Source organism: Thamnophis elegans, chromosome 7 (assembly GCF_009769535.1).
Source record: "Thamnophis elegans isolate rThaEle1 chromosome 7, rThaEle1.pri, whole genome shotgun sequence".
NCBI classification, from domain to species: domain Eukaryota; kingdom Metazoa; phylum Chordata; class Lepidosauria; order Squamata; family Colubridae; genus Thamnophis; species Thamnophis elegans.
In genome coordinates this window covers 7,561,940-7,574,230 of record NC_045547.1, presented here as the reverse complement: position 1 = coordinate 7,574,230, position 12,291 = coordinate 7,561,940, and the positions used below count along the sequence as shown (strand labels likewise).

The 12,291-nt window shown below is 43.2% G+C and overlaps 1 protein-coding gene across 1 annotated transcript in view; it reads left to right on the top strand.

Moving 5' to 3' along the window:
- Nucleotides 1-12,291, top strand: part of LOC116511126 (USP6 N-terminal-like protein) — an 87,707-nt gene that overhangs the window by 28,486 nt on the left and 46,930 nt on the right. The window contains exon 5 of the mRNA XM_032220944.1: nucleotides 8,592-8,672. Coding sequence (XP_032076835.1) covers nucleotides 8,592-8,672 — 81 coding nt within the window. The remainder of the gene's footprint in view (nucleotides 1-8,591; nucleotides 8,673-12,291) is intronic.

The following is a 12,291-nucleotide window of genomic DNA, read 5'->3' as shown; positions in this document are numbered from 1 at the left end:
GTAGGCTACTTCAGCTGACTGCAGTTCTGCAGTTCGGCTGTTCAAATCTCACTGGCTCAGGGTTGACTCAGCCTTCCATCCTTCCGAGGTGGGTAAAATGAGGACCCAGACTGTGCGGGCGATTTGCTGACTCTGTAAACCGCTTAGAGAGGGCTGAAAGCCCTATGAAGCGGTATATAAGTCTAACTGCTATTGCTATTGCTATTGCTATTGATGGGAAATGTAGTCCAGCACTTTAGAGCACCATGTAGAACAGGGGAATGAAACTCACCACCCGCGGGCCAGATGCGTCACGTGCAGGCCACGCCCACCCCAGCTCTGCGAAGGGGGAAAACATTGCAATATGTCATGTGACGACAACGTGATGTCGGGAGTTTGACACACGGATGTAGAAGAAGACAGAGCCACAGGAAATACGTTTTGGCCTGTTGCAACCAAATGCATGGTTTCTGCTTCTTACATATAAGAATAGTCTGACTGAAATTGTTTATAAGTAGCATCCCTATGAACGACCAATTTTGATTGCCCTGCACCACTTTAAAATCACCTACGCCTCTATATAGCACTGTGTGTTGGGGATATTAGTATTTCTGAATTAGTTATAAGACAGGGGTATTAAACTCAAGGCCCAGTGGCCGGATCTGGCCCATGGGGTGCTTAGATCTGCTCCACAGAAAAGACCTGCGGAGTCTGCCAGAGAAAACGGAGGTCGGAAGGTCCCAGACTGTGTTTTTGGCTATGATGGCCTCCTGCAGCTCTCGGTAGCTAAAATGGAGCTTGGGGGAGCCGCGCATGCATCCCCCAGGTCTGTTTTTGCTGGCAGAGGGCTACAGGAGGCTATCATGGCCGAAAACAGAGCTTAGGAGCCCGCTTTTGCTGGCAGAGCGCTCCGGCCACCACAGACGTCCCCCACCCGACATGAGTGACATCGAGCTGGCCACACTCACCCTGGCCCCCTGGGGTCAAACACAACCCTGATGCGGCCCTCAATGAAATTGAGTTTGACGCCCCGTTCTAAGGAGACTTCTGTCTGGTGATTGCCTTTGGTTCCACCACAAAACCGCGTTCGACTAAAGCGCGCTCGACGAAACCGCGTAGCTGACGTCATCACAGCGCGACAACAGCGCGGAGAAAAAAGCACGCTGTAAACGCTAAAGCTAAAATTAACCCCTAAACCTAAACCTAACCCCCCTAAACCTAATCCTAACCCTAACCCTAAACCTAACCCTTAACCTAACCCTAAACCTAACCCTTAACCTAACGCTAAACCTAATCCTAACCCTTAACCTAACCCTAACCTTTAACCTAACCCTAAACCTAACCCTAACCCTAACCCTTAACCTAACCCTAAACCTAACCCTAAACCTAACCCTAAACCTAACCCTTACCTTAACGTGAATCGGCTTGCTTTCAAAGCGCTATTTAAAGCGCCCTTTTTTCTCCGCGCTCGCTGTTGTCGCCCTGCTGATGACGTCAGCGACGCGGTTTAATCGGGTGCGCTTTAGTCGAGCGCGATTTTGTCGTGCCACGATTGCCTTTAACTCTTTTAATTGAAATTTCCCATTCATAATGCTGGTTAACCTCAGTCCCAGTTCCAGTTGGGGTTTTTTTATTAAACAGGGTTAATGTAGATGTAGGCCAGTGTTTTTCAAACTTGGCAAGTTTAAGATGTGTGCGTGTGTGTGTGTGTGTATGTGTGTGTGTGTGTACATACTTCAACTCCCACAATTCCCCAGCTAGCTTGGTGGAGTGAGGAATTCTGGGAGCTGAAGTCCACACATCTTAAACTTGCCAAACTGGAAAAATACTGAACTAGCCAGATGGCTGCCCAGCCAAGCTTTTCCTTCTTTGTTAAATGCAATGATGAATATTGATTCTCTGTAAAGAAAGCTACTCTTAATTACTGCCCTCCTTAATTTAGTGAATTCTTTCCTGTCAGTTTATAGCCTTCCTTGCTGGCATAAACATTGTTTTTACGACCAGTAGTTAATATTTGAGAAAGGAGGTAATTGAGAGGGGAATGGATGTGATTTGAAAGGCTGTCTTCTCTTTTTAAAATGTTGAAATGCCAGATGTTATTGTGCTCAATTACCGGCTAATATGCTGTGACTGTAATTATGCAGTGGAGTGTTGCCAAGTTCGAGTCAGAGGGATGAATGAGGTTGTCAGCAAGTGGTATTTGCAAAATAATTCAGCATCCTGAACTATCAGAGCATCTCTTGAACCGTTGATACTCTGAGGAAAAGTCAGAGGTTATATAATCAAAGCTCTGTAGTCAAGATTGAGTGCCGTTTAATTCTAATTCATTGAAGCTTTTCTCTCCGAGAGAAAAAACGTTTGCTTACTATTTGGAAAAAAATTGTCTACGGACAATTCCATATTCAGCTGCCTAATGAATCAGAACCAGTTTGGTCTAGTGGTTAGGTCGCCTGGCTAAAAAAACAAGAGACTGCGAGTTCTAGTCCCACTTTAGGCATGAAAGCTGGATGAATGATTTTGGACCAATCACCAGGTGAGGGTGAGTTCTAATCCTGCCTTGGGTATGAAAGCCTTCTGCATAACGAATCAAGATCACGTGAAGGGTTAATAACACTTTATAATGCCTTGGCGAGGCCACACTTGGAATCCTGCATTCAGATTTGGTCGCCACGATGTAGAAAAGATGTGGTGACTCTGGCCAGGCCGACATCTTTCAGACGCTGAAATACTTGGCAAGAACGCAGGAATGAAGTAATTATCTCCTGCAAACTCCACTCCCCTTTCGCTCCTCTTTTATTCCCTCTGGGAGGGGCCATTCAAGGTCCACCTGTGACCTTACTCCAAAGTTGACCCTGGTTCCTTAGCTGTTCCCTTCTCCCGGCAACTCTGCGCATGCGCTCACTGGAAACAGGCTCCAGCTGTTCTTCTGCCTCACTGATGTCTGACTCCGAAGGCAGCTGATAACTGTTAGACGGCCCTGGCTCCCTCTCTGCCTCCGATGCAGAGCCCTCATCAGAGTCTTCCCCAGACTCCAGGACTGGTCCAGGTTCCTCCCCAACCTCCTCACTGTCTAAATCTGCTGCCAGTTCTGCTGGCCACTTGGTGGGCCACAACAAGATCACACTTGGAATATTGCATTCAGTTTTGGTCACCAATATACACAAAAAAAGCTGTTGAAACTCTAGAAAGAGTGCAGAGAAGAGCAACAATAATGATTAGGGGATTGGAGACTAAAACATATGAAGAACGGTTGCAGGAACTGGGTATGTCTAGTTTAATGAAAAGAAGGACTAGGGGAGACATGATAGCAGTCTTCCAATATCTCAGGGGTTGCCACAAAGAAGAGGGAGTCAAACTATTCTCTAAGACACTTGAAGGCAGAACAAGAAGCAATGGGTGGAAACTAATCAAGGGGAGAAGCAACTTAGAACTAAGGAGAAATTTCCTGACAGTGAGAACAATTAATCAGTAGAACAGAAGTTGCCTCCAGAAGTTGTGAATGCCCCAACACTGGGAAGTCTTTAAGAAGATGTTGGATAGACATTTGTCTGAAACGGTATAGGGTTTCCTGCCTGGGCAGGGGGTTGGACTAGAAGATCTCCAAGGTCCCTTCCAACTCTGCTATTGTATTGTATTGTATCTTTGGGCCAATCATCATGAGGTAATGGATTGTAGTCCCACCTTAGGTAAGAAAGCCTACTGAATGATTTGGGGCCAATCACCAGAAAGTAGTGAGTTCTAATCCTGCCTTGGGCAATGAAAGCTAGATGGATATCTTTGGCCTAACCTTTCTCTCTCAGCCCAACTTACCTCACAAGACGGTGGTTGTGGGGGAAATAGGAGGAGAAAGGAGCATCATATGTTTGTCACCTTGAGTTATTTATAAAAACAAGAGGTGGAAAATAAATAAATGAAGTAAAAATACAGAATCATTTTGCAATTGTACAATATTTATTTTTTAACATGAAGAATTACTGTAAAAAAGTATGATTCTTTTCCTGGAAAGATACAAATGACACGTGCATTGCTTAAGGTTTTAGGGAGGTTATTTTTGTAACTCCTTCAGTAAATTACAGGTTCTTTTCAAAAACATTGCCACATTTTAGTTTATGAAGAGAGTCTGTAATTCTTGCTTACTACTTGCAGTTTGGCTAGGAACCCATTGCAGTTTAAGCACCTGCCTACTAACAAGTATCCACTCTTTTTCAGCTTATTTTATTTTTATCCATCATGTGTGTTGTGGGAGCTCCATCATTGGAAGCTTTCAAGAAGAGACTGGACTGCCATCTGTCAGAAATGGTGTAGGGCAGAAGTCAGCAACCCGCGGCTCCGGAGCCGCATGTGGCTCTTTCATCCCTCTGCTGCGGCTCCCTGTTACCAGTTGGCTCCACAATTGATAGGGCTTTCGGTTAGGACAGGTAGAGGAAAAAGGATGCTGTGCTAGGAGGAGATTCTATGGTGGTGGTGGTGGGGAACCGGACTTCCGGTCGGCTTCAGAAATGAACAGGGGACCGAGGTGGCGCAGTGGTTAGAGTGCTGTACTGCAGCCACTTCAGCTGACTGTTATCTGCAGTTTGGCTGTTCAAATCTCACCGGCTCAGGGTTGACTCAGCCTTCCATCCTTCCGAGGTGGGTAAAATGAGGACCCAGACTGTGGGGGCAATATGCTGACTCTGTAAACCGCTTAGAGAGGGCTGAAAGCTCTATGAAGCGGTATATAAGTCTAACTGCTATTGCTATTGCTATTCCGGTTAGGACCTTTTGTGGCTCTTTGAGTGTTTAAGGTTGCCAACCCTTGTTGTAGGGTCTCCTGCTTGGGAGGGGGGGTTGGACTAGATGACCTACAAGGTCCCTTCCAACACTGTCATGCACCCATTATGCAAAGTGCAGAAAAGATATAAGAATGAATAAGCCACAGAAGTTAGGGTATATGATGAGGACAAAAAATACAGCAAAACTTAGGTTGGCCAATCTTAGCCCCCCCCCCACCCCCTTTCTGGCTTTGGTCAGGTGAGACTTTCTTTTTTAGGCAGGTGTAGTAGGCGTTGGGTGAGTGGCTGTCTTAACCATTTCCATGCAAACACAATCCCTGATAATGACTGGGTGGCAACTGATTAGTTTTGTATATTGTGACCAGTATGGTCAACACAACCCACCAACACTTCCCAAATCCAGATGTACCCCAAGGACCACTTCATCACAATGAGTGGGTTCAAATTTTTCTGATGATAGTCCGCCATATTGTACCTACTGATCAAGAGGATATGTAAATAGGGGGTTCTTCTTAACAGAATAGAAAGTTACTAGAAAACTGTAGGGTTTCTAGGAAGCCTTCTAGAACTTTGAAAACGATTGAGTTGCGTACACCTTGTTATTACCAACCTGGATGAGCTAATGCAGGCTTTCCACAGTCATTTCTCAACGGGAGGCTAGATCATCGCCTGCACTGTAGTTTGAGTTTATTGAAGTGTTTGTGAAGTGCTCTAAAATTACGATAATGATGTCTTTCTTGACACAGTCATTACTCAGTATATCTTAACCGACATGCCTAGCTATCCCGAAGTATTTAAACTAAATTACACATCTCGAAGGGGTGCGGCCGAAGAGCTGCATAATTTTCTTTTTTTTTTTTTTTTTTTTGCTTTTTATTGGCACGGCTAGAATCTAGAAATTATCGCAGGGACGTTTGTGCACAAAGCCTTAAATTATTGAACTGTTTACTTTGAAAGGATATTTCTGAAATTGGCAGGCTTCAAGGGAGAAGTGTCTCCAAACACTATCATATTCGGTTGCATTGTTAGGTCCTAGCGCATAAAATGATACTCTTGAGAGCTGCGTCTAGCAGAGTCACTTCTACAAAAATGTAATATGCAGGAGTCTTAGGTCTTTGGCTGTCTTATGTGATAAAAGAGCCCATCTGGTTGGACTCCACTGCTTAACACAGTGTTTTTCAATCTTGGCAACTTTCAGATGTGTTAGATTGGTTGGGGAATTCTGGGAGTTGAAGTCTGCCCACTTTAAAGTTGCCAAAGTTGTAAAACGCTGGCTTAAACATTAAGCATCCCTTACCTGAGCTGCAAGAATCCAGGTACAGGTACGGTAGTCCTCAACTTACAACCACAGTTGAGCCCAACATCTCTGTTGCTAAGCGAGACAATTGTTAAACGAGTTCACCCCCCCCCCCAATTTTACGATTGTTATTTCCAGAATTATTAAGTGCGTCACTGCGTTTGACCTGGTGCCACAGTGGTTAGAATGCAGTACTGCAGGCAAACCCTACCCACAGACTGGAGTTCGATTCTGACAGGGCTCAAGGTTGATTCAGCCTTCCATCCTTCCGAGATTGATAAAATGAGGACCCCAGATTGTTGGGGGGCAACGTGATGAGATTGTAAACTGCCCAGAGAGTGCTGTAAAGCACTGTGGAGCCGTATATAATTCTCGGGCGCTATTGTTATTGCTACTTCTTAAGTTAATAGCACGGTTGTTAAGTGAATCTGGCTTTCCCGTTGCCTTTGCTTGTCAGAAGGTCGCAAAAAGTGGTCACATGACCCCGGGACCCTTCAACCGTCCTAAATACGTGCCAGTTGCCAAGCAGCTGAATTTTGATGATGTGACCATGGGGATGCTGCAACGGTCATAACGTGTGAAAACTGGTCATAAATCACTCCCTCCCCCCCCCGGTGCCAACGAACAGTCATTAAACAAATGGTTTGTAAGTGGAGGATTCCCTGTATTTAATAGATGGCATCAGAAAGAGTTTTCAATAGCTCTTTCCTGGTCCATCAAGCTTCCTTGAGTTTACTTTAGAGCCAAGGTGGCGCAGTGGTTAGAGTGCAGCACTGCAGACTACTTCAGCTGACTGCAGTTCTGCAGTTCGGCTGTTCAAATCTCACCGGCTCAGGGTTGACTCAGCCTTCCATCCTTCCGAGGTGGGTAAAATGAGGACCCGGATTGTTGGGGGCAATATGCTGATTCTGTAAACTGCTTAGAAAGGGCTGAAAGCCCTATGAAGCGGTATACAAGTCTAACTGCTATTGCTATTGCTACTGCCAGTCCTTCGTTCTGAAAACCAGTGGCTGAACGCCAGTTCCTGGAAACATACGCTTGATAATACAGATAGCAGCGTGAAGTACTATCATCAGGAAAGCAATAGTGAAAAGGTCTTGCTGTGCTAAGTGGAGCCTTAATACCTCACAAGCAATCTCAAAAAAAGGTGATAATGATCTAAAAATAGAGCTGGAGAGCCACTTGCACCTATCCCTTAATACCCAGAGACTTCTGTTGTGAGTTATACCGAGTTCATAGGTCAGTGTTCTGACTCCCCTTCTCCGTCCAGGAATGAAAGCCCAAAGCCACGTAACTAAAAAGGTTTCTTTTAATCAGTCCAAGCTCTTGTTGGCTGGAAGCCCAAATAAACACAGAGATAAAAGTCCTATAAACAAACGCAGCACTACAAAGAGGCTTCTTCCAGCAAACCTACTTATCCAAGTTAGCTTCTCTCGGTTTGAACGCGAACATGAACAATCACTAGAACAGGAACGGAACGTTGACTTCTGCAACCAGGGCATGGCACCAGCAGTCTCTTTATACTCAGGAGAGGATCCCAATGAGCAACAGCTGCTCGCAATCATCTCCTGTAAATACTCAGTGGTTCCTTCCGTCGAGTAACCCTTCGACGGGGTGCATCCTGCAACAACTCCCAAGTGTTTCCCTGAACACTCCCTCTGATCCAATGCTCTGCCGCCACCTGGTGGCCAACGGCTCCTGCTGGGTCACAACAGGTCAGCATATATTCTTCCCTTACTAGAGAGATTGCCAGCGAGGGCAGTCAATTTCTATGTAGGCTTTCTCCTCCAGGACTCAAACCCGTCTGCTACGCATCCAGTGGCAAAATTCTGTGTTGCTGTAAATGTCCACAAGAAAAAAATTGTTTACAGAAATATAGCTGTCATCTTGTACCAATTATTTGGAGATATCTCTCAACTATTTTTGGAACATTATATTTACTCACATACGTATCACACACCCATGTAAACCAGGGAGGGATCCAAACAGTTTGAGAACATGTATTTTCTTAACAGAGATGTTATTATCCACTTTTAATGTCAGTACTATTATATATATATATATATATATATATTGTAAAAAGTTATTTCTATTGCTGGTCTTTGACCGTAATAAAGATCTATTCTATTCTATTCTATTCTATTCTATTCTATGAATTGTAAGTATTAATGCCCAGGGTACAGAAAATAATCAAACTGTTAAAATGTATATTTAATTTTAGTTAAACTCTTTCGTACAAAATTTGGTTTAAAAAGGCCTTTCATATGGTGGATGGTTAAACACACAGAAATTCAGCTATAACTATTTCCTCATTCGCTGAAAATTGTGAACGCCTGCTTCTGCTGTTTAAGATAAAAACCTAGGATAGGGGGTCTGTTCAGTTGAGTGGGCCTTTCCATTTGATTTAAAATATTTGCTAGTGATTTAAAGCTGTTAAAAAAACTTCACAATGTCTGTGCCTAGCTGCTTATAAATGTTGAAAGAAAAAGAATCCTTGAGAGTATTTGAAGTGGAGAGAATAATGGCCTCTGATTTTATTTCAGCACAAGCAGCTCGAGATTGAGAGAACTACAAAATGGTTGAAGATGTTAAAAAGCTGGGAGAAATACAAGAACACAGATAAGGTAAGCTGAGCGTTGCCTTCAGCAATTGTATTTATTGAATGCAAATGTACAAATCGGGCGCTGCAGCCTTGGACTTCTAACCCGCCTACTGTGATATTTGCTAAAAGAACAAAGTACAAAGAAGCTGGATTTCAGAATTTCTCAACTATTAAGTATTTCAAAAATTCTGGCTTATGTAATTGTGGAGTAGGAGTGGAAAAATCCATGTCCTTGTGCCCTCACATTTGGATTACTGCAGTCTCTTCTACATGGGGCTGCCCTTGAAGAGCATTCGCAAGCTTCAACTATAGCTAGTCCTTGACTTACTAACCCAGTCGAGCCCAAAATTTATGTTGCTATGCAAGACAGTTGTCAAAGTGAATGTTTCCTTCATTTTTACGACCTTTCTTGCCACAGTTGCTAAGTGAATCACTACAGTTGTTTTAGTTAACACTTAAGTTAGTGAATCTGGCTTCCCCATTGACGTGGCTTGTAAGAAGGCTGCAAAAGGTGATCACATGACCTCCAGAACATTGCAATCGTCATAAATATGAGTCAGTGGCTTGAATTTTGATCATGTAACCATGCAACGATCTTAAATGTTGCCATAAGTCATTTTTTCCAGGGCTGTTGTCATTTTGAACGGTCACTAAACAGTTGTAAACCAGGACTACTTATAGAACACAATGTGGCTACACGGGTAATAAATGCATGCATAACATCACTGGTATGTGAAGCGTTTCCAGAGCATTTCCAGATGCAATTCCAGGTGCTGGTTGTCACCTTTGAAGCTCTTCATGGCTTGGAACTGGATTACCTGCGGTAATCTTATCTTCCCAGTTGTTTCCACCCGAGAACTGTCAGCTGATAGGGAATAGATGGTGTGCCTTCTCAGCTGTAGCGCCTGACTTCCAGAAGATTCTCCCTTCAGAGATTGCAATGACATTCACCCTGATGGTCTTTTGCATGGTGGTGAAGACCTGGTTATGTGCCCAGGCTTGGAGCCATGAGTGTGTTGCGTGGTTATAATTTTCTTGGTATATATAATTTTGGTTTCTTGGTCATCCTCTCCTCTCCTGTCTCCCTGCCCTCTCCTCTCTCCTTCCCCTCCTCCCCTCCTCTCTGTTCTCTCCTCCCTTCCCCTTCCCTTTCCTCTCCCCTCTCTCCTCCTCCCTTCTCCACTCCCCTTTCCTCTCCCCTCCCCTCCTTCAGCCACTCCTCTCTCTTCTCCTCTTCTCCCTCCTGTTCTCCATCCTGAGTCATTTGAGATTAGTGGCTGTGAGAAATTGAACAAATAAACACAATCTTACAAAATCCATCTGCTTCCTTTCTTTCATCATCGAAACTGCTCATCCCTGACCCCCATATAAAGGCTCAGGTGCTTCTTTGAAAAATGCCATCATTTGGGCAATATTTAATGGAAGGAGGCTATAATCTCAAAACCCCTTGGTAGTTTATTTTGTGGGAAAGAAAGGTGGGGCATTTTGAGTTCACATCCTGCATACCCATTGGGGTTGTATTGTTGACATTGCTTTATTCCAAGCCTGCTTTATGCGTCTTTCCTTTATAGGAATCTTTCCATTTTATGACCTATAAAAACATACTCCTGAATATTATGAAACACAATGTTTGGTATGGTGAAGCTCTTATAAAATTACTAAGGTACAGAGAAGTTGCTTTTTTATCCCCTTGAAGCAATTCTTGACAAAAACTTCAGTATATGTGGCCATATAGTTCAATATTACTTTAAGGGAAAAAAATGTGCTAACTTGATTCTGTGCTGTTCAATGTAATTTTCAGCTAGCCACAGGGAGCATTAAGACTGGTGCCAATATGATGCTCATCATTGCTTGCAAAAAAGAAGAGCATAATCTGTACACAGGAGAAATGGAGCACACAATTCTTTCCATGCGCTTACTGCAACTAAACAAATCATCATATCGTCACTAGAACCTAAATGTAGACAAAGACAGTAAACTGGTTTCCCATATTGATTCAGAACTGATCTCTTTATGGAAAGCCACTGGACTTCTTCATACGACCGTGGAGGTTGATGTATGTGTCTGACCCTAGAATTAGATTAAGAATGCTCCAGAATGAAAATCTAATTCTTGCTTGTTTCCATGATACCAGCCTGTGGTTTAATGTAAGATGAATCTTGGCTTTGTTATTGTTAGTTGTGAAGTCGTATCCGACCCATCGCAACCCCATGGACAACATTCCTACAGGCCTTCCTGTCCTCTATCATCCTCTGGAGTCCATTTAAGATCACACCGACTGCTTCGATGACTCCATCCAGCCACCTCCTTCTCTGTTGTCCCCTTCTTCTTTTGCCCTCCATCGTTCCCAGCATGAGTCTCTTCTCCAGTGAGTCCTTCCTTCACATTAGGTAGCCAAAGTATTTGAGTTTCATCTTCAGGATCTGGCCTTCTAAAGAGCAATCAGGGTTGATCTCCTCTAGGACTGACGGGTTTGATGGCCTTGCAGTCCAAGGGACTCGCAGGAGTCTTCTCCAGCACCAGAGTTTGAAGGCCTCCATTCTTTGGTGCTCAGCCTTTTTTTATGGTCCAACTTTCTCAGCCATACATTGCAACTGGAAAATCATAGCCTTGACTGTACGCACTTTTGTTGTCAGGGCAATGTCTCTGCTTTTTAGTATGCTAAATCATGTAATCATGGCTTAGTGGTAGATAAAGAAGTATAATTCCTTCTTCGCAAGCATTGCTACTGTGATAGTGTTCTCTTTTGAACTATCAAGAGTTTGAAACGGAAAGGAGAGATGAAAGTGAATATTTTAAATGATGGCTTCTTTAGCAAGAAGGTTCTCATTGTTTTTGATAGCGGAATCTCAGGCTCTTGAAGGACTGTTAAATGAGACTTTCTGTGAATTATGGATCATCCACCCTCACATATCCCCTGAAAAGTACTTTAAAACAATATATCCTTTGTTCACCTAAAGCAGTCAGAGAATGTTAAATCGTGGAAGTTTAAGAAGGGACTTAACTGATCTTGAGATTATCTTTATTAACATTGGTAAATGTTATTTTTACTTTTTTTAAAAAAAATGTGGGCTTTTAATTTGGTGTTTCCATCAATGTCTGTTCTGGAATTTTTGCATAAGCAAGTCAGAACAAGCATAAAATGGACATTCTTGACTTAAGGTTGCACTTATGCAAGTCAGGAATTGCATAACATAGAGACTGCTGAAGGAGGTTTTTTTTAAAAAACTAAAACATGCTAGAGAAATAATTAATGAAGTTAATAGTATAAGATGAGGGGGAAAAGAAGGCTTGGTTTTCAGGAAGTGCAGACGTTTCTGTATAAGTGACTTAAAACTTTTTAGCTAAGGAAAGTAGCAGAGTATAACATTCGCCAAAGGAGTGAGTTAATAAAGCAGATAGATAGAGTGACAATCAGGCTGTTACAGAGAAGAGGAAGTCGACCAATTCTTCAAAGCAGGGTCTCCGCCCTTGGCCACTTTAAGACTTGTGGACTTTGTTGTAGAAAAGACAGGACACGGAAGCCAGCTCTTCAGAGAAGGAAATGTTTATTGCGCAGGTTCAGAAATAATGGCCTGAACCCCGAGTGAAAGCAGGAAATTCCTTTTATAGTTTATTGCTTTTAGCTAAAGCCATCTGTT